At 38.7% G+C, this 26,666-nt stretch overlaps 2 protein-coding genes across 7 annotated transcripts; one reads left to right on the forward strand and one right to left on the reverse strand.

The window, feature by feature from the left end:
- On the reverse strand, positions 1-18,851 carry LOC127362538 (beta-galactosidase-1-like protein 2). Of its 5 annotated transcripts, XM_051398330.1 has the most exons (20): positions 18,667-18,851; positions 18,408-18,464; positions 17,709-17,894; positions 17,460-17,528; positions 16,909-17,004; positions 15,957-16,065; positions 15,337-15,429; positions 15,103-15,184; positions 14,260-14,324; positions 13,938-14,022; positions 10,655-10,798; positions 9,848-9,928; positions 7,810-7,916; positions 5,343-5,516; positions 5,080-5,151; positions 4,533-4,614; positions 4,291-4,378; positions 2,370-2,484; positions 1,586-1,702; positions 1-507 (listed from the first exon to the last, which is right to left on the reverse strand). In XM_051398330.1, exons 1-20 carry the CDS (start codon positions 18,669-18,671, stop codon positions 421-423), a joined length of 1,914 nt encoding a protein of 637 aa, XP_051254290.1. In that variant the 5' UTR covers positions 18,672-18,851; the 3' UTR covers positions 1-420. The 5 variants fall into 5 exon arrangements, with proteins under 5 accessions (XP_051254290.1, XP_051254289.1, XP_051254287.1 ...); XM_051398329.1 differs by having other exon boundaries at positions 4,533-4,611; positions 5,370-5,516; positions 18,408-18,851; XM_051398327.1 differs by having other exon boundaries at positions 5,370-5,516; positions 18,408-18,851.
- LOC127362536 (beta-galactosidase-1-like protein 2) lies at positions 17,890-26,240 on the forward strand. 2 transcript variants are annotated; one of them, XM_051398323.1, is made up of 20 exons: positions 17,890-18,065; positions 20,173-20,233; positions 20,519-20,704; positions 20,941-21,009; positions 21,116-21,211; positions 21,284-21,392; positions 21,507-21,599; positions 21,694-21,775; positions 21,996-22,060; positions 22,252-22,336; positions 22,616-22,753; positions 22,863-22,943; positions 23,098-23,204; positions 23,745-23,891; positions 24,011-24,082; positions 24,511-24,589; positions 24,742-24,829; positions 25,294-25,408; positions 25,690-25,806; positions 25,938-26,240. In XM_051398323.1, the coding sequence occupies exons 1-20, from the start codon at positions 17,984-17,986 to the stop codon at positions 26,046-26,048; spliced, it is 1,983 nt and encodes a 660-aa protein (XP_051254283.1). In that variant the 5' UTR covers positions 17,890-17,983; the 3' UTR covers positions 26,049-26,240. The 2 variants fall into 2 exon arrangements, with proteins under 2 accessions (XP_051254283.1, XP_051254284.1); XM_051398324.1 differs by lacking the exon at positions 17,890-18,065 and having other exon boundaries at positions 20,192-20,302.
- The last annotated feature ends 426 nt before the right edge of the window (positions 26,241-26,666 follow it).

The following is a 26,666-nucleotide window of genomic DNA, read 5'->3' on the forward strand; positions in this document are numbered from 1 at the left end:
TTGACTACTGACACACAAAAATCAGCTTTTATTCACAGTTCTTATGCACAACCTATATTCTATAATAAGCCTGTGAAAGGAAGACATTTTTAAGACTTTATTATAATCAAGAACATTCTGTATCACAGTTCCTTCTCCAGTTATGTAGTAGAGTGCAGATTAGTGTAAACTGAATAAGAAGGACTCAACAATGTCAGAAATACAGTCACTAAATGAAAAACTAGTCTGGAACGCTGCTGTGTTGGCGTCCTCCGATAGAACACAAAATGTCATGTTCACTGATGTGTGACTTTTGAGTGATGCTGGTCATGGCAGGGTGTCGGTGCCTGAGTTGACGAACCTCACGGCAAACGCCTCGGTTGCATCTACGCTCCCATCATCCTCCTCTCCTCATCCACACTGCCCTCTCACCTCCTGTCCTCACTGGACATCAACAGGCATGCCATAGTCAGGGCTGCTGGCAAACTGAATCTTACCATCTGTTTCCTGCTCTTCAAACACTATGACCTGTGATAAAGCAAAAAAATCCAGCTTAGCCGAGGTAATGAAAGTACACTGAGAGTGGGTGGTCAGCATATGCACACTCACAGGAGAGAGAAGTTGGGAAAGGCAAGAAGGAGAAACACAGAGATACATGTAGCTAAGGCTTTTTCCAGAGAATGTTCAACAACATCAAAAGCTAAAGGGGGCTGATCAGTTGTACAATGTAACTGTTGACCTGTGATAGAGTGGAGGTGAGGAATTGTTGTTGTAATATACTCATGCAAAATCTCACTCAGAAAACGTAGATGGACGCAAAAGTCCGTCCACATGGCCTGTTTCTTGCTATATGCGGACTATGCAGTTGCATAGGGACCCTGAAGCCAACAGGGGGCCTTCAAGATGCCATTTTAGCTATAGACATATATTTAGAAATTAAAATGACTGTAGCTCTTGGTAGCCAAGCACCCTTGTGAGTTGAAAGTGCCTATATGCTCAAAAAGAGGGGCATAGGCCCCCAAAATATTCTTATTTAATTTGCATCTAGATCTAGATCTGTATCAAAATACACAGTGATAGACATTCAAATTGAGTTTTTGAGAATACCTTAAACTCTGGAATGTTAGGGCATAGATAATTATGAATGGACTGTACATGGATGAATTGTGCAAAGTTTCAAGTGAATCAGACCACTGAGGTAAGGCCATTTTCATTAGTCATGTTACTAGTGCCACCTGTAGGCAAATTGCCATCCAAATTTGGAGAATCCAGAGTTGAAACATAGCTACATGCAGAGCTGAAATTCTTATTTTAGTCAATTAGTTGATCGTCAGAAAATGTGTGTGTTTTCATAATTGTGATGGGTATTTTTTGTTATTTAATTTCTGACATTTCACATCCACAACTAGTAACTGATTAATGGCGAATCTGAAGATTTATCAATAATGAAAAAGTGGGTTGCTAAATTTGGTTTCTATTTCAAGGACGCCTGAAGGAATTTGGCAACCATTTTTCATGGCCAAAGTTGGTACATGTCACGTACCAATTTTGGCCAAGGATCTCCTGAATGGTAAGCACATGTAGATGTTACAGAGGGAGTTGATACCTGGTTGTCCCCCCTGTGAAGCCAGGGGCCTGGGACATAGAGGGTTTGCTGAGGACCGATGGACCAGTAGCGTCCCAGATTCTTGCCGTTGATAAACACTACTCCTTTGCACCAGCCCTGTGAACACAACCAGTTCAGCCAATTAAATGCTGATGGGTAAAAAAAGAAACATTTTGATGGCTACCAACAAGACATAGTAAGCATTTCCGTCTAATATGATTAGCATCTTTTGCTTAATACATCCCAGGTTGTTTTTAACGATAGTTGTTAGGTTCTCTACCTCTAGCCACATCACTTTGAGTCTCAGCAATGGAGAAATGTGGGGAAAACAAAAGAAATATACAGAATAGTAGGAGGTAAATTATCAGTCAAAACACACAATCGCTCAATTAGTAAATAAAAGTAAATATAAAACTGCATAAATATTGAATAAATAAATCAGTCTTGTTCTACTAAAGTTGTCTGGCCAAGATCAGGTAAAAATAACTTACCACAACAATGTACAGAGCTTGGAAGTGTGTGTCTATGAAAGTATAGGCAGCTTGAGTTCTGTTAAATCTAGAGGAAGAAAACCCCTTGCATTCCTAACTGTTGGGCAAAATAATCCAAACACCAGTAAATAAACTGCAATGCTGTTCAATGATACAGCTGTGCAAAAAAAAAATATTCTTCTGGCAGATTTAGCATTCCATTTATTTTTAATATTCTGTCAAAGAGTTAATAAATAAACTCTAACCAAGTCTCTAATTTGTAGTGCTGCTGTGCTACTGTCTGTCCTACTCACAGGGAGTTTGATGAAGGTGTCTTTAGGAAAACTGTTCACATAGAGTCTGCCCTGGAAAAAACCTGGGAAGGAGGGCCGCTGGCGCATAGACGTCCAGTGGCCTGAACTCTCAAGTCTGTTAAAAAAAAAAGAATACGTTGTACTTTTCATTTTTCTCAAATCCTTACAGATTACGCTTTCACAATACTGCATATTTCATGGCATGAAAGCACAGATATCGGTTCTGTCATGTATTTTTTAAGACACGTTCTGCTGCAATTTCTATCATAAAATTCATCAGTCTTGACTTTTAGCTGGTCAGGCAGCAGTGTACAGTGTATCATGTCATTCATATTTTTATGCCTACAGTAAATGTCAAGTGAAAGTTTGGATATGGATGCCAGGGGAAATATTCAGAATCACTATCTTTGTTTTGGCTGTACAGTAGGTTATATTTTGCCTCTAAGTAAATTCAAAAGGTTGCCATGATGTAAGACCAAAATTTCTTCCTCCGTTATGCATTTTTAGTGTTCATTCACAAAGTGCTTCAGGCCTTGACATTTCCAGGGTGGTGCTGAGGTAAAGAAATTGCAATTTTTTCAATAAATGAGACTGAATAATGTCTTGGAAATATATCTAGATAGTCCACAAAGTACAAATATAGACCTCTGAACAAACTAATCCCAGTGGCCCTGATTATCTGTGCAACTAATATGAGTTGCGTAAAGGGGGTCATCAATATAAAAAAAGAATGAACACATTGTGGAAGTTGTTTGATTTCAATCTGGTGATAATGACACTGATTTTGAATTTAATAAGCAACATACAGGAAGGCATTATAATCTTCTAATATGGGAACATCATGAGGGAAATGTATTTGCACCTTTGGGTGCACTGGGTCCTGCAAAATGACTTCATAATGCTTGGCTGTAGTAGAGAAATTACCAAACATAATGACTATTATGGGATTGGTGCCACATTAAAAAGGTCCCCCACCATGTTTAACAGTTTGCAAAAGACAGCCCATGGCATACAACAAATCTAAACCTGTCTCGATGTAAATCACAAAAATCACTCAAGTTTGCTTGCTTCCAATGCACAGCAGTCTATGTTCTGACCCTTTTAGCTGGTGATGCATTTATATTTACTGGCCCTGAATTCAAGGTTTGTACATACTGTTTTTTATTTCTGTCATTGCATATTTTCATTATTTTATATGTGTGTGTGTGTGTGTGTGTGTGTGTGTGTGTGTGTGTGTGTGTGTGTGTGTGTGTGTGTGTGTGTGTGTGTGTGTGCTGTCTGTTTGCTTGTATTTCAATGCACATGCTAATTTGTGATTGTTAATTGTTAATCTTGTGAATTCGATAATGAATAAATAAATTATAGTATTTAATATCCCCTTAAAGCATCATAAAGCAACATACAAATACAGTTCTTCTATGTTGATGCAGTAAGTTTGGGATAATGTTGTTATGGAGTGCCACATTGAAGACATTTCAGTCTAACACCACTAATATGTATGATATGGCTGTTTGAGCTCTTGGACATGGCAAAATCATTGTTTTGAAATCTGCAAGACACACTTCTAATTGAAACCCAACTAACAGTGAATTGTGTTTGTACCTCCCAGTTTCACGTGGTGTATTCTGCTAGCACTATATATTGTGAACACCTTGTGCTGTCACCCAGCACAATTGATCCCGTTAAGCCTTTTGAACATTGATAACAGTGCAGATCTTAACAGACACCAGCCGGTGCTGCTTATAATTTAACATGAGAGGCTGAATTATAATGCTGTGTTTTGATTTCTGAATTTTGCCATCATGTTTCCATTGTAATTGTGTTAAGCATGAGATAATCAGCTGGATTGAATCAGCAGCAGGCAAGTGTAATGACAGAGAAACACAAACATGAAACTGAATTATAATTGAAAGACACAAACCTGTTTACAAAGCCTGGCTTCATACTCAGACTATGAATAATGAAGTCTCGGAGGACACGCTTGTTTAACTCGATATCTCCAACAAGACCTGAAAGGTGAGTCAAAGCTACTTTAAGTTTGCTTATGGATCTTAAGACACTGTTAATTAGTTCATTTCAAGGTCTCTAGTGAAACAAATCATTTGGCAAGACTTGGGCTGACTGAACATCTACAAAGCTATCAGTTTACGGAACAATTTGTACCTTTGCGCTGCTCATCCAGTGTTTTCCCATAATTCACTCTTCCACAGTTCTCCACCAGTAAACTTAGAGTTCTTTTCCCCTTCAGTGGAAAAATGCATAAAACATGAGTATAAGTATTACTGACACACATCAGTATTCCTCAACGGAAAGAATGAACAAAAAAGAAAACCAGTTGATCTGGTTTTAGTAATTGATCAAGACTAATCTGAGTCTATTGTAGTTGTCTTCAAATTTGTTAAGATAAACAGTTCTTTGATGATTTGCTGTTGGCTCAATACTGGGACCTTGCAGCCAAAAACATCTATCAGCATCCCCCGAAGCTTTCACATGCTGCATGTTGTTAAATATTAACAACTTTATCCTTCTGAAAGAAGCTAAGAGCAGACTAAATCTAAACTACACACAGAAGGACACACACACACACACACACACACACACACACACACACACACACACACACACACACACACACACACACACACACACACACACACACACACACACACACACACACACACACACACACACACACACACACACAAGGTACCTTCCCATCAGGGAGAGCAAGTTCTTGCGTCTTATAATCCAGAACACCAATAAAATGTTTGTCCACAAAAACCTGGGAAGAAAAAGATTCAGTCTTTCAATGCTCCTATAACTGTCATGACTGACATTAATACCAGAGCAACTGGTTGCAGCCCGAGCTTGTAATTGTACTCCACAAGTACACCAATCAGAGGTGTGATTTCTAACAAGAAGATAACAGCTTTCTAAATGTTCTCACAAAGAAAAGCAGAAGTGTGTGTTTACAGAAGCATTATGTCCTCCTGTCTTTACCAGCGCTCTGTCTTTGATGTTGTTCTTTGAGTTGAGGGTTCCTTCACTGGTGATGGTGGTCTCATACAATGTGTAGCCATAAGACTGACCATTTTTATTGTTGACGGGGAGATTCTCCATGTTCACCGGCCTCACTGACTTCATAGGCTAAAAAAATGCAAATGTAGATGAAGAGTTTAAGACAGACACAACGTTTGTTGTTCATACAATGTACCTCTAAAAAATCTATATTTTTAGAGACTTTTTAAAAAAATGGTTACATAATGTTTGCTTTATTTAAAGTGAAAACACTCTATCTCAAAACCAATATCAATGCAGATGAGATCTTGTGATTCCTGCCGCACAATCTCCCACTTGCAAGATGGCTTCACCCAAAGTGATGATTTATCAAACCTAATGAAGTTTTCCTGTCTGGCATTCAGAGCAATTCTTTTATTCAACAACAATATTTTGCATACCCTTGGGAGGTGCATTATGCACTCTTCACAAGACAATAAACACTCCCTGCTATGACACGATTAACCACCTACCTCCAAACACACAGATACAATATCAAAACTCACACATCCCACTCAGCCTCTCTGAAGCTATTGAAGAGAAAACGCTCTTTTTAAACGAGGGCACGTAGCTGGTCAGATGCAAAGTAATTGTCGTCTCAGAGGGAAGCAAATTATTACGACGGGCAGTGAATAATTAATGTTGTAAGCAACTGCCAGACGTGCTACATCTGGTTGGAATATAAATGCCCCTGAAGAGCACGTTGTAAATGGCTAAACTAGACTGGTGGGCATGGAAGTGAACGGACGTAAAGACACCCTCCAAACAGGTTTTTTTACCCAATCTTCTTTTTTTTTCAGTTTGGCAAGAGAGATTTTCTGTTCATACTTTATTTCCACAACAGCCTGCTTTACAGTCAAAAAGCTGTGCACAGTTGATTACTGCTGGCCCTTGAGCAGGCCACTAATGCAGTTAGGAGAAAATGTCTTGCTCAGGGGAACCTCATCAGCAGTTGTTCATTAAGGCAGGAGTGTTACTTCCCTTCTCAGACTTTCTCAATAGGTCCAGGAAAACCAAGTTGGTGATTGACGATAGTTAAAAGCTCACTTGTCTCACTTTTTTCATCAGAAAATAAAATGGTTCTGTTGGAGGTTTCATTTATGTCTTAGAAGAACATATGCCGCTGTATATCTTATGATTTGGTGGCATTTAGATAGATCAAATGACTATGACTGTTATGGCTTTCTTCACATAGGATAACATTAGGGCATTCTGTTCAAAACTTTCTCAACTCAATAGAGATACGGAATAAAAACACCAGAGATAACTCTGAAGAAACAACTAATGTCAACAGGTACAAGAGCACCAGTGACTCCAGCGGTTATTGCCCCATAATGCTTGGGGTTGTTTTTTAACTAGTGCTGTCAGTTAAATGCGTTATTAACGGCGTTAACGCGAGCCCATTTTAACAGCGTCAATTATTTTTTTTGCGAGATTAACGTTCTTAGCATAGTTTGTAGTCTTTTTCACATGCTGTTGCAACAACTAGTAACGTTAGAAAAACTACAACACCACACCGGATCTAGCTAGACCGGAAACAAAACAACAGGCACTTGTTTAAGAGTAGTAGACGTTACGTTTTGAGTGGATGGCGAGTGCGAGACGCCAAAATGGATGCCAATAATATTCTGAATGGAAAGTTTACTTTTAAAAAGTTGCCAAATGGTTCCATTGACAAGACCAAAGTGATCTGTGTGTTTTGTCGTTGTAAACTGAGCTATCATCGCAGCACGTCCAGTCTGAAATACCACTTGATGGCCAAACACACAGCTGATGCGAATTCTCCTCCTCCTCCTCAAAGCTGGGCGACAATGGATGATTTTTCAATAAAAACAACATTTGCACAAAGCAAGCCAATCCACTTTTCCATGTTGATAAGAGCATTAAAATGAGAAAAAATAATGGGACAAACAGAAATCAAGGGACATTTAGAATAGATAAAAATGTGCGATTAATTGCGAGTTAACTATGACATTAATCACGATTAAATATTTTAATCGTTTGACAGCACTATTTCTAACATTTGCTAATATTGATATATTGTATAATAACTAAGTTGAGTAGACAGATGTGATAAGGAGCTTGTGCTACTGTAACTGTGTGTACTGTCAATGCACCTGTCTTCAAGCTAGGGCCGACTCTTTGAGAAGTAAATTAAGGAGGAATACATTTACACAGACTGCAACAGCTGCCTATCGACATAATTAACAGCACATTTTCTTTGAGTTTATTTAATTGGATTTTGTATTACTTATGTATTAAGTATTTTATGCATCAGTGTTGTCTGTCAACAACCTTGCAACTCTGCTTTGAGCAATGCTACACAGATGATGTTTATTATTTTGCCACGAATACTGGCACCCTCTGTGCATCAGTAGCTTACCTTGTCAGAGAAATGCAGACTGTCCCACAGAGACAGGTGCTGCTGGATGACAACAGGCTGGTACGCTCTCCTTTCCCGAAGAGAGGGCAGTTCAGGGAGAGGCTGGGCTGAAAAACAAGGAGGAAAAATGAGGGTAGGCTGCAGTTTGTATGTCTATATTTATCAAATCATTTTCACTTTCTTTATCCTTTATTTACCCAAGGGATGCAAACAAACTGAAGTCCAAACCTTTTAAGGGAATTTTGCAATTATTACAACATGACATATACATTGTTGTACATGTATGTACAATAACCCCACACACAACAAATATACATGAATCTTTATATTTTTAAGTTCATGTGAATTTGGTCAGAGAAGGGAGTTCCAGATGGATATGGAAATCTCCTAAAAATCTGCATATCACATCTGAGAGAAAGACGAGAAGAGAGGGAAGAGGCTGCTTTGTACATTCAAATTATAAACCATGTTCAGTCTACAGCTGGTACAAAAAAAGACTAAATTTGACCATAAAAACAATTCACTATAAAACACAAATAGGCTATTTATTTATATGCTTCTTCTGGGCACTGTCCTATTCTGTATTTCTCTTGTAGGAGTCTTCATATTGTAAAGCCTATGAATCACTCAGTACAAAATAATAAAAGTAACCTGTTTCTTGGAAACTGATTGTAAGGCTCTTTGGGTGAGCCATTTGCCCTCCACAGCAGTATCCAGTTTGTGCTCCATGTTACAAAACAGTCTCTTTACAACAATTAACAGTGGTTGCCCATGCCCTCGAACTGCTTTTAAAGGTGTTAAAGCATGAAGAGACACTAGCGGTCCCTCTGGGAAAGGCTTGACAGCATTTCCTTATCACCAAGTGGTAACAGCTGGATCACTTAAGGAAACCTTTGAGGATAATGGCCAACACCTTCCCCCTAAATGCCTCTCTACAACACTTACAAGCTAGTGCCTTTGGTAGTGTATATAATGTGTCACATCTAAGAGAGGAAGAGAGAGCATTGAAAGGACATTTCTATGAACCTATGTCACAAATTTGGCATTTTTCCTACAACAAAGCCCAAATGAAGCAAAATTATCCATATAATCATGTGCAGAAGAGACCATGGCCATGTGTTATGGGAGAAACATGCTATTAGGGTTCAGATTTGCTCACATTTGAGTTAAGCATTTGACAGATGATGAATACTTAAAATGCTTTAAGATAAACTGTTTTAATACTGTATACTGTATTTTTGCATTTTTTGACAGTTTTGTAATAACAAGAAAACCCCCAAGCATACATGTCACAGGTCTACTTTAAGAGCCATGCTGCTGTCAAAGATCAGTGTTAAGACCTTCGACAGATCAGCCTGAATCCATGGCAAGTTACGCAAAAACAACCCCACAGGGAAAAGAGTAACTGACACAATGCACATGATTTGACAACCAAACAATAATAAAATATCAAGCTGATCTAATTAAAGAATTAGGTCATGTGCTTGTGGTTGTTGAGTAGAACACAAATCCTTCTCAGACTCTCATATCCAGGCCACTGCTTATTGTTCAGCAGACTAAAAAACATAAGTATGAATCACGCAAAGGCAGCCTTTCAAACTATCTTCAATCACTTCAACTCTGGGCAAATTATTACGTCGTTGTGTTGGATTCAATCCCAGACTGCCAAAAGCTACATTTCCAGTCCTGGCCACAACACACTTGAGACCTCTGCCCCTAACCACAAACCCTTGTATTACAAATAGAGAACATTGCATAAGCAATAAACACAATAAAAGGCCTAGTATGTAATTTTCACAATGGGTGGTAATTGAGGGTCTTTGACTTGGGTAGAAATTTCACACACATGCACATGCACAAACACACACAAACCCATATCTAATCCGTGCTTGTAATCATATGCAAAGTTATCCTACTTTAGCCAACAGAGAGCAGGTTCTACAAGGAGAATTAACTTAAGTGGGGAGATGAAAGGGAAAGGAGAGAAAGAGAGACAGAAGATGTGGGGCCCGTCTCAGCAACAACACACAACACTCACTGTGGTAGAGGCTGAATAAATTCCTCAGAAGATGGTACTTGGTGGTGTAATCCCCAGCCTCGGATAATGGAGCATCGTAATCTGAAAGATAATGCGCTATCAGAACAGCAGGCTCGGGAGCCAGAGAGAGGCAGGGATGCCTCTTACCGTGGCAGATGCTTTCACTGTGCTCCCCTATCAAACATCTTGAGACAGCAGCGGGCCGAGACACATTTTGGGTTATCTTGACAGAAAATGGAGCCGTTTGAGGCAAAAAGGTAAAGAGCATTCAGAGGAGTAAACGCAGGTATGAAGCCTGCTGAAGGTCAGAGGTGGTCTGCCCTACTGCGCTTTCAGAATTCTCCTCTTTCTCAATGGCGAGGTCATTACAATGTTGCTATACCCTAGAGGAAGATATAAAAGCCATCGTAGCATCTTTAATTTATATTTCCCATGCATTTTATTAGGCAATGAATTCATTAGTGTGCACTGAATATTCAAATTTCAAAGCAGCCGAAGGTCAGGGGCTCAGGAGTAGGGATAGCGCCATCTACAGACATTTCAAATATCCTAATCATGTTTTAATTTACCTATCCTATTCACAGTCAGAAAGGGTTACTGTAGTAATTAATAATTGTTAGTAATTGTGAATATGTGTCTGGCTATTAAAATGCAGTGTTGTGTTGAATCCTTGTTACAGGAATCCTGGTTCAACCCTGACTAATCAACCCTGTACATACAATTTCTCCTCCAACAGTAACTCACAGGAATTTTTTGCTTATTCCAATGTTACAAAATGCTGGACAAAAGCAGATTCATTGCACATACCGTAGCTTGTTACCATAGGTTTAGGTGCAGGCATTCCAACGGCGAATGCCCCACTCATGAAGCCAAAATTTGTCCCTCCGTGGAACATGTACAGGTTGATGGACATGTCCAGTTTAAGGATCTCTGTGACCACAGGTATGATGTCTGTCAAAGACGAAAGAAACAAACAAATCTGATTGAATAAATAAAGTCTATGATTTAGCTTAATTATTCTGATATAATCAGTAAAGTTATCAGAGCAGGACAAATACAAAGCTAAACATTAAGACCCATGAGCAACAGAGAAAAAAAGACTTTCATATGCATCTTACTTCAGCTTCAACAAGCCAGAGCCCCTGTTTCAATAATCCTATCAAACCTCAATTCCACTTCAATTGAAACATGGACAGACCTCTGCCACACATCCTATTACAGGTTACTATAATTCATTACAGGGCAATGCTCACACCCATGAAAAATTGCCTACCTCCCTGCACAAATTAGCTACCAATATTTTGCAGCGAACACAGCAGAGCAAGTCATTAAGTATTCAAACTGGACTTTAATAGTCAAATTGGACTGACTTTAATGATTTGAATCAAGGGCATGAGCCTCAGTGAATAACAATTGAGCAGGGTGAGTGACAGAACCGGACACGGTTGGTTTCATGGTGGTGGTACTAGCTGTGACCAACTGCTCGGTGTGTTGCAGTCTGCAGAGCACTGAACTGTCAAGGACATGAATCCCTTCTGAATATTCCAGAGTTCATTTCATAGCTGTGTGGTGAGGGTCCCTTTTTTTCACTTTTCCCTTTCTCACTGAGGAGAAAGTACATAAGAAAGCCTTTTTCATTTTCAGAACATTTTTTTGTTAAGATGTGGATGGCTGCTGGGAATGATGTAAAAGGAAGCTTGAGGCTCTGCACTGTGTTTGAAATAAGATGTTTCTGAGAGCACTCAAGATGGTGAGAGCAGGGTGTGTGATTTCCATTCATCTTTGCAATTGTGAAACAGGTCCTATCATTTATGTCACGACTGTTACATTACACTAAAAATATCACCCTCCTGGCTGAAGCATGTAGAGCATGTTATATGGCTGGTATTTGGGACATACTAAGGGCCCAATACCAACATTCAGGACAACCTAAATAGCTTATGGCATATGTGTACAACATGCAGCTGAAACAACTAGTGCATTAACTGAAATAAACACAGGATTGGCAATTCTGAAAATCCATTAATTATTTATTAGTCATCAAGCAAAATTCCAAACATTTCCTGGTTGCAGCTTCTCAAATGCAAATATCTGGTGCATTTCTGTTTTGTTAGCACATGCACAAGGACGCACAAGCATGTGGGCAGTGGTGGAAAGTGCGTATTGTATTTAAGTACAATTTTGAGGTACTTGTGCTTTACTAGTATCTACATTTTATGCTACTTAGTCCTTCTATTCCACTACATATCTGATAGATTATAGTTACTCTACTACTGAAGATATTTTATACAAATACATTTGTTCCCTGTAAAATCTCCTCATCAATCTTTTTTGGCAGAATATGTGATAAGAATATTCCAGCCAGTTTTCAGTGAAGATCCAATTTGTTTTAACTATTTTCTAAAATCAAGGTGTTGTTGTTGTTAATTTTATTTATATTCTAGTGCAACAACACACCTTGTACTTGAAGATGTTCAATTCTTTAGATGGGTTAATTTGAATTAAAATTGGTAAAATACTTTCTGCACTGTTTTTTTGGGGGGGTTTTTTAAAGGATTTTAGGGCCCAAAAGACCCTTTTCACAGCAGACATTTTGACTGGCAACACTGTATTTGTAACATTAATTAATGTAATATTCTATGTATGTGAGCAAGTTGTAATACTCTGGGATTACTGGGACACTGTAAATTGTTAATGTTGTTATTTACACACAAAATTTCTGCTATGAAAAGGATCTATTGGGAGCCAGAATTTTCTCTGAGATTGGTGTTTTTGCTCTGTTAGAGACTGAACTGCCAAACATTAAATAAAGTAATTAAGCTCCACAAGCAGGTACAACAATACAACGTTACTTACCCATTGATGCATCAATAATATTAACCCAATAACATAATGGATACAGTATATAACACTATGAAATGGACCATTCCTAATCCCTCTTCTGCTACTGATCGACTGTAATAAGGAGCAAAACAAATTTAGCAATGAACCAACAAATGCCATGAAGAGGAGGGCTGCTGGCAAGTAATCATCATTTAAACAATGTAGATTTCAATTTCTTCCAAAAATCTACTCTGCAAATGTCATGTGAGGAAAAATGTGTGACAAAAAAGCCCACAAGGACACACACAAACTATGAATGGAAACATAACTTCACAGGATAGTTTTAAGTCCTACGTCACACATGTTTTGTCATGCCTTACTGTATTTTCAGGTGCAGGCAGTTAAAAATAGCAAATATGCAACCTGTGACTTATAAGACATTGTAGTACATAATTAATAGTACAAAGTACTGTATGTTCCCATCAACGGAAATGTAATTTAATATAGCCAAGGGCAGGGCAGTCCTAGTGTGTATCTGTAGCTACGGCACATGTAGGCAAAGAGAAGGTGGGAGAGCATGAGATGAATGTGAGTCCCACAAAGTGAAACATCTCCACCCACAGTACAGTCAGTCAGAATCAGTGGAGAACGTCTTTGAACAATCCTGTACAAGGATGTGTTTGAAAATCTGGCCTCATCAAATTTATGGCCAGGAGAAAAAGTTAAGAGGTCAACACACTGACTCTGGTTTGTGCTACTTGGTTCACAATGCACCATGCATGAAAAGTATCTCTGACAAAGCCACACAACAAGGACGGAATGACCATATGTTACGCTGCACTAAGTGGGCTCTGTGCCTTTTGTGAAGGAACCATGGCATTAGAGAGACTGTCTTACATTCAGTCTGGAGAATTTATCTTACACAAGCCACATAGCACAGAGTTTGTCCTTACTTTGTCTTTCCTCCGGCAAAGAAACTGTTTCATTCTCAGCTAAAAAGGTTTGTCTTAAGCCTCCCTTAGCCTAAGGCACTGAGACTGTGTCTTACCCCCAAGACTGTCGGTTATTTCTGTATTGGCTTGCAGCACAAAACCTGTCTTACCCCAGTCTCGAGATAGCCAGCATTATCGACCTTCTGTACAGAAAGAAACTGTTTCGCCCTCAACAAAGAATCCATCAGCAGAAATCCTGTCTTAGTCTCATGTGAACACCTCTCTTTCTCTGAGCGCTAAAGAGAACCTGTCGACCCATCTTAAGTTTGTCTTACCCTCAGCTGCGTACACATGATGAAGTTCTCCCCAAAGATCAAACCAGCCAGACCAGTACTCCATCACCAACTTAGGCTTCTGAGGCTAGTAGAAGAAAGAAAACGGTTACACAGTTACAGAAGATACAGTTTCTTTCTGTAACTGCCCTTCAATAAATTGTCTTAAAGTTTAAAGAAGTTTTTTTTAGGTCTCCAGGACAGTCTATATATTGGAAAGCACAAGGATAGCTAATGGTGTGTCTGTTTGATGTTTGATTATCAGAAAACTGCTCCAAAACATGAATTAAATAATAATGAACAAGGAAGGCAGTGACACACTCACTTGTATTTCATCTAGATACTTGATGTCATTCGGGTTCAGTTTCTGGAAATTGATGGTTTCTAGTGCTTCAGATGAAAAAAAGGTACAACAATATTGTCAACACATAATAACAAAGATGGAGAACATCAGTTCAAATTAATACCAAACACGCTTTGTTGGCTACTATGATTATTGTTTAGAGCTGTACTTAAACCCTCACATACTTATTCTGTTGTCCTTAAAGAACTAGTAGTCCCACATGGCACCTGTTAGATCCATATAAAGCAAAAGTGTCTTCACATCACAAAGTTAACAGGCATTAAAATGGTCTAATGTAAGCCTCTGCACTAGGATTCAGTCAATGAGGCATCAAACTACAACTGTTCACCTTACTGTATATATAACATGCTAATCTGGAATCGAAATTTAAGAGTTGCATTAAAACATTTTGTGAATTCCCAGAGGGTGGTTTATTATAACAATACCCTGGAAGATCCCGTCCTGTAAATATGATGATGATGAGAATGACGATTCATGGTTTGCAGTGATAATAAAAGCAGAAATACTACCTTATTATGGCTAATGTATGTGCATTAAAATAGCAAGGGTGCAAACAATAGAAAAGAAATAAGATTTTTATTTCCCAGCCTCACAGTGTTTATGCCAGTGTACATGGAAAAGGAACAACTTGCTGGCACAACACAGAATCCTTTGTGTGTAGAATCTGGTTCTGAACTGCAGCTGCCTGACACTTGGCTCAGACCTCTTGTCACACACATCAACAACCATACTGCACATGTGTGTGTATTTGTTTTGGTGTGTGTGTGCTCTGTATTGTTTGTCTTTCAGCCTATCTGACAATACCTCCTTTCACTCCTCCAAGCTTTAGTCCTTCCTTGTTGTCTGAGGTCAGCAGCAGCTCCGTGACGCCCCTTGACAATAACGCCTGGAAAGAAGGGGGATTATGGGGGCAACTAAACAAAAAAGTGGAGGTTCTTTCTGAAATATTACTGATTGATTTTTCTTTTGAAAAGCAAAGTGAGTGGGTAAAGGAAAGCAGATATAACAAGGCAATAAATATTACATTTAGTTTCTTACCTCTTTGATGAAAGGCATGTACTCTTTATCTTTGGCATAGGAGCCATATTCATTCTCCACTTGAACTGCAATAATTGGGCCACCCTTGGAGTACTGGGCATTAATTAGCCAATGAAGAGAGGACATATATTAGGGCTTGGCACCAGTTCTTGATCATTCCTACCCTCAGTACAGCTGAATTTTAAAAACGCTGTGAAATGGAAATCAGAGCTTGTTTAATGATGCGTGCAGCTGATAAAAAGAAAATATGTCAGTTTACAATTTAGGTGTGTATGGTGTGTCGCGTTGCCAATAATGGGTACCACATGGTCAACAGCAGCTGGTTATTGCAGTTTCTTCTTGGAGGTGGTAACAAAAATATTGTATTCAGGCACAAAATATGATGCAAGGGTTCTTTTTAAAGATGATTGACAAGTTTGTATGCATGTAACCATAAAAACTCAAAACATGTAATTGAGAAAGCTTGTCTATTTTGAGTATATATGTATTTTAGTCATATTTGTATTAAATATTTTCTTTCATGTAATTATTCTAGAATATCTTACAGTGTGTCACAAGTGTGTATCAGTCAAACTACTTTTTATTTCAAAAAGCAATTCCTTTGCTCAAATGGAAAGTACCTGATGTGGAACAACTTTCTTAATGAGCTGATTAAAGAAGGAGTTGACGGCGTTGGTGAATCCCGGGTAGGTTGTTCTCAGTTTCATGTTTGGATCCCGTAGTAGCCAACTGAAAAGAAATCACCACAAAACCTTTGAAATGTCCAAAAAAAGTAACATATACGAGTTCTTCAAAGTCCTGTGCTGAACGTTTTTAGCCATCGAAGATAATCGCACCAACCTAAGCATGACTATCATAAAATGTGGTGCAGAGGAAGTCATGCTTCACAGCGTGCCCCTAGAAACACTCTGTTTTGATGATTATCAAATAAATATTACCTCAACCTCACATTCCCTGAAGGCAAAACTACTCCAAAAATACCTACTTCAAGTCTTTTTCCCTCCAATATTCATCATATTATCTGTCCAAATCTGATTACAGAACTAAATGAATTCATCCTTTCAGGGAGATATGCCTGTCAGGTTTAATTATTGTTCTCTATAATACATCACCAAAAGTCAGCTAAATCATCACTGCCTTTCAGTGACATTAGTGGTTAACTTCTGTGATGTATGATGTCCTCCAACCATGTCTTCCACTGTATTTGAAGTCTTGTTGCCTTTGTTGTATTATACATGAGCAACACTGTAAACTGGACTAATCAGACCAAGATGAATTCTGAACACATCTGCTGAAACTGGCCAAACAGATGACAAAGACAGCACACTTGAAATAAATCACATAACTAAACTATGAGTTATTTCCAAGAGTTGAAAGAATTCTGCCTGCAGGAAAGACACTGCTAACAAACAGATTACCTCACTGAACAATTCATTTCCAAGCCAATTTAAGGGATTAATTTAGCCCCCCTCTGGCTATTTTTAAATAATGCATTACAATGTTACTAAGGCTGTAAGGCAGATACAAAATATCAGCAAAGGTAACACTTAATTGTGGCTCTGGGATCTTTACCTGGGGAGTCCTCCTAAATCCCACTCGGCACAGATGTACGGCCCGGGACGCAGAATCACCCAGAGTCCCAGATTGGCAGCAAGGCGGAGGTAGGCGCTGAGAGAAGGATGCAAAAAGGTGCTGTCAGTAGGGTCTATTTATTGTCAATACATTTCAAATGTTTACTGCAGCAGATATAAAGTGGGGTCAGATAATCATTATTATTTATTATTACTTCAAAATGAAGCAGTAGTTCGATAGCAAATGATATGTCATTCATTCTGAAATATTCCATTACATTTATTTTTTCATATTCAGATCTTTTTTTTTTTCTAGCACTAGACTTGACAGCAAACAACCCATCTGATGGGTCTGTGACATCGCAATCAATAAATTATGAATCATTGATGCTGTGCACCACTAATTAATTCATTTCTTAAGGGTAAACTCAGCAGTATCAAATTATTCAGAGCTGTGCAAAGCTAAAAGCCATTCTGCAATGCAACAGTGCCATCTGCAGGAGTTCATCTGCATCTGTAGTCTCATGATGTCTCCCCTTCATCGTTCCTTACTCTAAATCCAGCTGATCCTCAAAGTTGAACACCCCTTGCTCAGGCTCGTGCAGGTTCCACGGCACATACCTGAAAAAAATACATAAGACAGATAATTTTTTGTGTGCTTTCAAAGTTCTTCATAAAACTATGACTAATGAATTCTGTCTACTCTACTTTTTGTCACTCAGATTATATTTGATCTGTGTTTATTCTGGTGCCTTAAAAGAGATTACATTCAGCCAGCAGTGAGTTGTAGAGGGAACCTACGTTGTGAGAGTATTTAGGCCACAGGCTTTCATCTTCAGCAGCCGGTCCTCCCAGTAGGCTCTGGGGACGCGGAAGTAGTGGATGGAGCCCCCCAGGATGCGGAAGGGTTTTCTCTCCAGAGTGAACTGAGACAAGTTGGCCCTCAGACCCTCCACACGGCTCATTTTTCTCACTTCACTGTGATTCCTAGGGGGGCAAAATGCAGTTTACAACTGAAAAAATAACTAGTACAACTGGATCAAAGGCCATGAAGACATTTGAGACATGTTTCTACGATGGGAAGCGAGCTTGTGAATGAATATTTAAGCCCAGTTGAAAGAAATCTCCTTCATGGAATTCATGGTGGCACATCTTATGGTAGGTGTGCACATGAGGGTGTAATGAATGTAACCATAACAGCTCATAAACAGGACAAACTGAGGTCTAATACAGTGACAGGTAACATGTTTCGTGTAGTCATGTTCAATGTCCACAGGCCAACAAGTGAGCCAGGTGAAAGTTCACAGGAATAGAGCTGAGTCCTGAATATAGGTAACAATGTAACCAAGCAAACACACAGAAACATAAGGCAACAACAATGTCTGTTTACTAGTACAGTTTCAGAGGGCGGGCTATTCGTCTTCATGCGTGACTCGTATTAAGAGTTGACAGAAATGTCTCCCTTCAGGTTTATGCTAGCTGCAGAAGTGCTTGCCTTACCTTGTAAACTGATATGCAAGTATCCCTCCGACAGCAACACACAGCAGGAGAAAATATCTTTGTTTTAGGGAGAGACGAAGACCAAACATTGATAATGTTTCCATTGGCAACTTCAACACGACTTGAACAGCTCTAACGTGTATGCGAATTGCGTGTTATACGAGTAAGTTGTAGTCATCTAACGTTAGTATGTTAACCCAGTTTGACAGTAGACAAACAAAAATCACATAATAACGCCAATTAAGTTGAGCTACCCTACCCCATATTCACTTAATCCTGTGATATTCGTAACGTTATTTCCGGGATTAATAACAAAAAAAACGAAGTTTGGTCTACGAAAAACTAAAGTATTTCTAACTATATCCAGTTGTGGAAGCTAATATAACCGGTGTTTGTGACAGACGAAGCTACCGTTTGTTGCCCAAAAGTACACACTAAACCCGCCTGTAGCTACTGCCTGTATAATAGGGATCGTCGCTCAATTACTCTGCTGGAAAAAACGCCGAAAATTAAAACTGTCTAAATGTCCCTAAGTTTGTCTTAGCTAATTACTTCCAACAAGAGTATTATCACTACCAAACAATCCTTATCCTTAAATCCTTCTTCTGACTCTCATGATCATAAGAATATTAAGTTTTTTTTATATATACCTATATATATGTATAGCCTAATATATATATATATATATATATATATATATATATATATATATATATATATATATCTTGCATTTCCCAAGTTGAAAGCGAATATTGTTTTTACATCCATACTTTTAATACCATTGTTCTCCACAGAACAGTCACCACAGTCTCCTTCGGGTGGCAGCCGTCACAGTTGCCAGGATCCTGTCTCAGATTTAATTTAGTCCTGTATGTCCTATTCTCAGCCCTTTGATCAGTCGTTCTTTACACGTAGATAAAACCCTCCTCTCATCCATTTTTCAATTTTATATGTCCTATGCTGACTTGCCATCCCCAAATCCTTGCCCTACAATCTAATTCTGTTTTTAACAATATTAGATTTTTGACCAGTTTATTGGAGTTGCAGTGCGCTGTTTTATATACAGTATTTATGATTACATGGCAACACCCGAATTAGCTTACATCCACAGACTGACTCGTGAAGGCCTCATCAGTTCCTAACAATTTGCAGAATATCCTGTCAACCTCTTGAGAAAGCCAGTCTCAGACAGATTTGACTGAAATCTGATAACATTTTTTGATTAAGGGCAAAACAGTGTCAACCATGTCAAAAAACATAATGTTGAAAGCACTGAAACAACTCTCAAAAGCATAGGCCAAGAGTCCACTCAGCTTTATGATGTAGTACTTGCAAACAGCATTTTTTTGTGTGAGCAGTCATAGTCTTGAATATTTCACTCTGAACACTGCAGAACTATGTCATACATACATATAAATAAATATATCAGAACATTTTGCTTTTAAGAAAACATCTTTTTGGTCTGTAATTTGTAGCAGTGCTCTTTACCCTTTGATTTTGACTTTTTATCTTATCAGTAATCATAAAATGTTGATGTGCTCTGTGAGATAATGTATCAACCATACATTTATGCTACTGCACACTAACTTATGACCACAGTTGCACATGGTCCCTACACGGCATCAGTACATTATGGAAACTAACATTACTGTGTACATTGTAATGCCTCCCTTCTCTCACAGTGCTACAGAGAGAGAGAGAGAGAGAGAGACAGAGCACTATTCTAGTTTTGTTCTGAAACAACAATAGTTTCCCTTATCCACAGTGTTTGAGGCCTCCCAGCACCATCCTCCCTTCAAACACACCCTACCAAGCTCAGCATCAAGGTACAGCTTTGACCATGTTTTTTGTTTAATTGGGATTTTCTGTAATTTTGCATTCTGGACTTTTTCTTGGTAAGTTTATACTTTCGGTGTGCTCATATATCATTTATCACGGATGCATCATTTGAAGTAGCCATGCTGTTTGTAAAGTCTTTATTACAGTAGCACCTATTAAAATGTTTCAAATATTTTTGTATGCCTTTGAATTTTATCATCCCTCACATACAACCTGCTTCAGAAGATGGACTGTTTTCCATTATATTTTATCTAACTGTTTTTCCCCACTAGACATCACCTTGAAGTGAAAAGAATGAGCCGTGTGGAGGGTCTGAGGGCCAATTCGCCTCAGTTTACTCTGGAGGGAAAGCCCTTCCTTGTCCTGGGGGGCTCCATCCACTACTTCCGTGTCCCCAGAGCCTACTGGGAGGACCGGCTGCTGAAGATGAAGGCCTGTGGCCTCAATACTCTCACAACGTAGGCTCCCTCTGCACCTTGACTATGAATCACATTACAGTATTTCCACTGTTCTTTCACCGGAGAAGGTCAAAGACAGATTAGATTAAATCAAATGTGTTTGTATGAAACGCGACAATGAAACATTTCACCTTAAAATGTAATAGAAACAAACCAAATACCAGAATTGTATGAGCCAGTGGACCACAGTACTGCCTATAAGCTACAAAGAATGGCTTTCTTGCTTGCTTTTTCAGATATGTGCCATGGAATCTGCACGAGGCTGAGAGAGGAATATTCAACTTTCAGGATCAGCTGGACCTCAAGTACAGCTTCCATATTATTTGTTCTTCCTCTTTGGTACATATTTCCAAAAGACATGCCAAATGGTTCTTTCATTAATGAAGCAGAAGTTGTCTCTGCCTTTCTTAGGGCCTATGTCAGTTTAGCAGCAGAGATGGGGCTGTGGGTGATCCTGCGTCCTGGACCTTACATCTGCGCTGAATGGGACTTGGGCGGGTTGCCTAGGTAACACCATCTGTCCATTACTGTAAAATATTGCCATATAAGCCACCAATGTTGTCCCTACATTTCTTTCAGCTGGTTGCTACAAGATAAAAACATGCAGTTGAGGACGACTTATCCTGGATTTGTAGATGCTGTCAACCTCTACTTTGACAAGCTTATCTCAGTTATCAAACCACTGATGGTAAATCAAACTTTCAAACTTGTGATAATATTTCATGTCAAACCTTTCCTGAAATAATAATTGGAGGCTTCAGTGTGAAAAAAACATTAATTTCCCCCTTGTTTGTTCTTTTAGTTTGAGGAGGGAGGGCCAATAATTGCAGTTCAAGTTGAGAATGAGTATGGATCATATGCCAAAGATGAGAAATACATGGCATTTATAAAAAATGTGAGTTTATTGATGTTTTTTTTTTTTACTGAAATCTTTACTATACAAATTACAAAATGTATGCAAAACAAAAATATATATTCTTTTCCTGCAGTGTCTCCAGTCCAGAGGGATCAAGGAGCTCCTGCTGACCTCAGACAATTGGGAGGGCTTGAGATATGCAGGGATGGAGGGAGGTAATGAGGATTATTTTACTGTTTTGTAATTTACCCCTTAAAGTGCATTATTTTTGAGGATTTATTTAAAAAAATAGAGTGTGATATAGATTGAAACCCTTAATATATCTGTGGTGAATCAAATTTGTGTGGCTTTACATGATCTACTTATCAACTCTATTTTTCTGTGCACAATAATAATAACACAATATACTTTATGTGTAATTCTTGCTCATTTTAGTTCTAAAAACAATAAACCTCCAGAGACTGTCATTCGGAGCTATCCAGTGCTTAGCTGACATGCAGGTAGGTGTTTGTAGTGTGACTTTAGCACTTACTAATGATTATTTATAAGAGTACAAAAAAAAAAACTGTATTGTGTAAGAGCTTGAACTAAAAGCCCATAAAGATTGTGTTTCTCATTAAAGCTTATTATGGCTCTTAAATTACAGTAGACAGTAAGATATGTATGTAATATAGTCATATGTTTTGTGTAGCCCCAGAAACCTCTAATGGTGATGGAGTATTGGTCTGGGTGGTTTGATGTCTGGGGAGACCATCACCACGTGTTCCATGCTGAGGGTATGGGAAACACTTATCATTTATCTGAGATCAATTTAAGCATCCTTTGCGTTCCATTATGCACTCAGATGCTCCACAATGGCCAGTGCGTGTTTGCTTGTGATTGTATATAGGCTTATGAAGGTAATTCAGAATGTCAGTCCTGAGCTGCTGGGTTCAGGTAACGTTCAAGGACATTTCAACTGACAGAGAAGAGCATTACTCCCATACTTAACAGCTCATTCATTTATTGGCTCATTTTGAGTATTATGAGATCATATATTATCATGTGGTTTGCAGATATGCTGGCTGTTGTGTCAGAGATCCTGGAGAGAGGTGTCTCAATTAATCTGTACATGTTCCATGGGGGAACCAGCTTTGGCTTCATGAATGGAGCGATGGACTTTGGCACCTACAAACCTCAGGTCACCAGTTATGGTTGGTTCAGAGACCAAAGAACAAAGGATGTTTCAGATATTGGATGGATATGATTCCCATTAAGAAATGCATTGCTTCTTACAGTTGTTTGCAAATGTGTTCATTGCAGATTACGACGCTCCGCTATCGGAGGCTGGAGATTGCACCCAAAAATATCAACTCTTGAGGAATTTATTCAGCCAGTACCACTGTAATGTATTTTTAAGCATCCACGTGCATTGGTTGCATTACAAATTTTATGAGAAACTATGTACACCTAATAACTGATTTGAATTTCTTACCTAGAGTAATTGAGTCTGTCATAATTAGCATTAATTAAATGTTTTTACCAACTTGTGTTCCAGCTGAGCCTCTTCCTGAAGTGCCCTCTCCTCAGGAGAGGAGAGCATACGACCCTGTAGTCATCCAGTGGCACCTGTCACTGTGGGACAGCCTGCACCTCACCAACAAGGTAGGCTGCAGATGGCAAGCCCCTGTCTGGTGTTACAGTTGACTATATAATCTACAGAATGCAAAATGTTGTATCCAGACTCCAACTAGACCATATCGTCGGATAGATATAGGGATCATGCTGGGATGAGAGCAAAATGTAAGATGTGGTAAGTTTCAGACAGACAGAAGATCTTTGTTATCAGCTTCAGTGTCTCCGTGTGTGTGTGTAGAAATCTTGCTGCTCATGCTCAAGACAGATGTCTCACTCCAGCAGCTCGAGTTTGCTCAAATACCAAGGTGTCAACACACCTGCTTTTTTTTTTAGAAGTATCTGTCATATGCTGTTTGGTAGACTCCCAAGTGTGTTGCAGTTTCATGCATGCAGACATATCTTGTGATTTCATTCAGTTGGAATGGAACTTCTTAACCCCAGCAGGCCCCTGACTGTAAAACTACACAAATGCAGTTTTCATTTCATTGTGTTTAGAGGTCTAATGTTTACTGTGTTCTGCCAGATTCTTGTATTTAATATGTAAGATTGTTTGACTTTTTTATCCAGCCATACAGGTCAGAGATGCCAGTCAACATGGAGAATCTCCCTGTCAACAATAACAATGGTCAGTCATACGGTTACACACTGTATGAAACCACCATTGCCAGTGGAGGAACCCTCAACTCCAGGAATAATATCAGAGACAGAGCACTGGTGAGGACATGCATATTGATCAACAGACAGGCACACATATGCAATACAATATCGTTTTTTGATATTTTTTGTTGAAGTTATACATAATCTTTTAATTGTGACTTTTTAATGTTCTCTAGGTTTTTGTGGACAGACAATGTGTTGGTAGTTTGGACAATAAGACTCACGAGCTGACACTTCCTGATGGAAAGGTACTGACTGTTTTTGTTTGTGTTAATAGATATCGTATTAATTTAAAAACAATTTTGTTTGTTTTTATTTATCTGCAGGATTATGATCAGCAGCTAACAGTCATTGATGTGAGGTATTGCCTAAATGTTATAATCAATGACTGAAGCCAGTGTAACTACACTGATTTAAATATACATATTAAACATATAATGGGCCAGCTTTTCAGAGGTTTTCTGTAAAGGATTCCTGTTACTGTGCGAACAGGATTTAAAGGAACTTGCAACAATATGTGATTCTGAGAAGCTGTATTCATTGCATGCAGACCCTTTCAGAGTGTTAGTCATTAATTTAATTTGACATAAATAAGCACAGAAATACTCCAGTGCTTCATTGTGGTCATGTTTACTGAACAATTTTCCTAATGACACTCATGTTTTATGCATCAAAGGGAGAAAGAACGTTGGGCTTACTTGTGGAGAACTGTGGAAGAGTGAATTATGGGAAAGCTCTGGATGACCAGCGCAAAGGTATTCAACTGTCTTGTTATGTGCATTGCAAATGTAGGCTGCAGTCAAACCATTATTTATAATTAATTTTAAGGTTGTGGCCCACCACACCCATGCAAAAAGATGGAGATGTCTGTGTATGTTGTTTGGTCTGGTCTATTTTTGCCTTACAGGTATTGTGGGAGACGTTATGTTGAATCACACCCCCCTGAGAGGATTTACCATCTTCTGTTTAGATATGAAGCCAGGCTTTATGAAAAGGTTGGTTAACTGAATTTCATTTTTCATTCTGTGAAAAGGGCCAGACATTTGTTCGTTGTAAATTAAAGGGCAGTTTCACCCTAAAATACTTCACCAGTCTACATATCTGACTCAATTTTGGTGTGATGTGGGTATATATCTAGCTACCTTTATTTACAGTACAGAATATGCCCACTCATGAACTATTGGTTATATAGTCAAATAGTTAATGTGCTTACTTGGATGTTGATGATGAAAAGCATGCTGGAAATTGTGGGAAATCATAATTAAAGTAAACAAGTAACAAGTTAACAAGACAGACAGAGCAAATTAGTATACCAAACTCCAACATTTCATGATATCACAGCACCTATCAAAAAATAACTGTGCAGCAGAGAATCCTTCTTGCCTCATAATGTCCAGATTGATTTTAGTGTTGTGTGATTACAGGGAGTGTTTCAAATGAATGTTTGATCTTGTTTCAGGTTAATGAGTTCTGGTCGGTGGAAGTCTGACCTCAAGACGCCCTCCATTCCAGGGTTTTTCCAGGCCAGACTGTATGTGGACAGTCCTCCCAGAGACACCTTCATCAGACTCCCTGTTAGTAGGAAAGATATTCTATTAGAACTAGGAAATGTTCTACTGATCTACTATTTCAAATGTATATCTTAATTTTTAATACAGTACTTTGCATGCATGTTAAATAACCATATAATGCAGCGCCTTAGTTTTGCGTTACATATATATGTACTCTAATTAAGAATATGTTTGACACAGTCTGATGCCTTATGTTTTTTCCTCTACATTAATGTTTGACATTAATACTTGTCAGACTTCCCACATTGTCATTTTACTGATCATACCAGTGCTTCCATCCACAGGGTTGGGGTAAAGGAGCCGTGTTTGTCAATGGACAGAACCTTGGACGTCATTGGTTCATCGGCCCCCAGCAGTTCCTTTATCTACCAGGAGCTTGGATGAAAAGTGGAGAGAATCAGGTATATTCATAGATTCTAATAAGATAAAACGAGAGTGTTTCACTTTGGTTGAGGGGAAGTTTACCTCTGCTTTCTATTTTTCTATGTAGGCTAACTATAGTATGTTGTGTATTTTTTGTGTTCTCTTTCAGATTATTGTTTTCGAGGAACAAAAGGCGGCTGACAAAGTAGTGTTCGCTGAAAATCCTGATCATGGAAGGACAATTGATGTTTACAAACTCCCCTTTTGCACACTGCTGTGAAAATAATGTACAGCAACAACACACATACTTTTGCACGTGGCAAATATCGTCAATGATTTAAAGCTATTGATTTACTAACTGTGATATTTTAAATTGCTATTGTACAGCACTATGGTTTGTTTCTTCAAAGGTTTAGTGAAGTGTTACATCTTGCCATTGTTTCTGTTGCCATAAACTGAACAATGCAACACCGCCTGATTTGTCTTGTTTTCTTATTTCAGTATGAACCATATATCCTGTCAATGGTATGAGCTTTGCTTTGATGAGAAATAAATAATAGTTTGAACCTTTGACAGCGCGGCACGCCCCCACAAGCTCCTCATTGGACCAAAGGCTTGTCCTTTACATGAGCGACGCTCTCACCTAACTGCACGCAACCATTCAATCAGAAAGAAAGCCTAGTAACCAGAGAGGACGTTGTATATTCCTTCACAATAAAGGGCAAACATTTGTTAGACTGGCCCGCACAGAAAAATGTAGACTAATTACACAAATAATATTGACATAATAATCATCCTTTATTCCCTGTATAAACATGTAATAGGTAACGAACCACAAATTGATTCTGTCATATGTGCATTTTGTCGCTATGAATTTATTTTGAAAACAATAGCCGGA

Source organism: Dicentrarchus labrax, unplaced genomic scaffold (assembly GCF_905237075.1).
Source record: "Dicentrarchus labrax unplaced genomic scaffold, dlabrax2021, whole genome shotgun sequence".
In the NCBI taxonomy this organism is placed as follows: Eukaryota; Metazoa; Chordata; class Actinopteri; family Moronidae; genus Dicentrarchus; species Dicentrarchus labrax.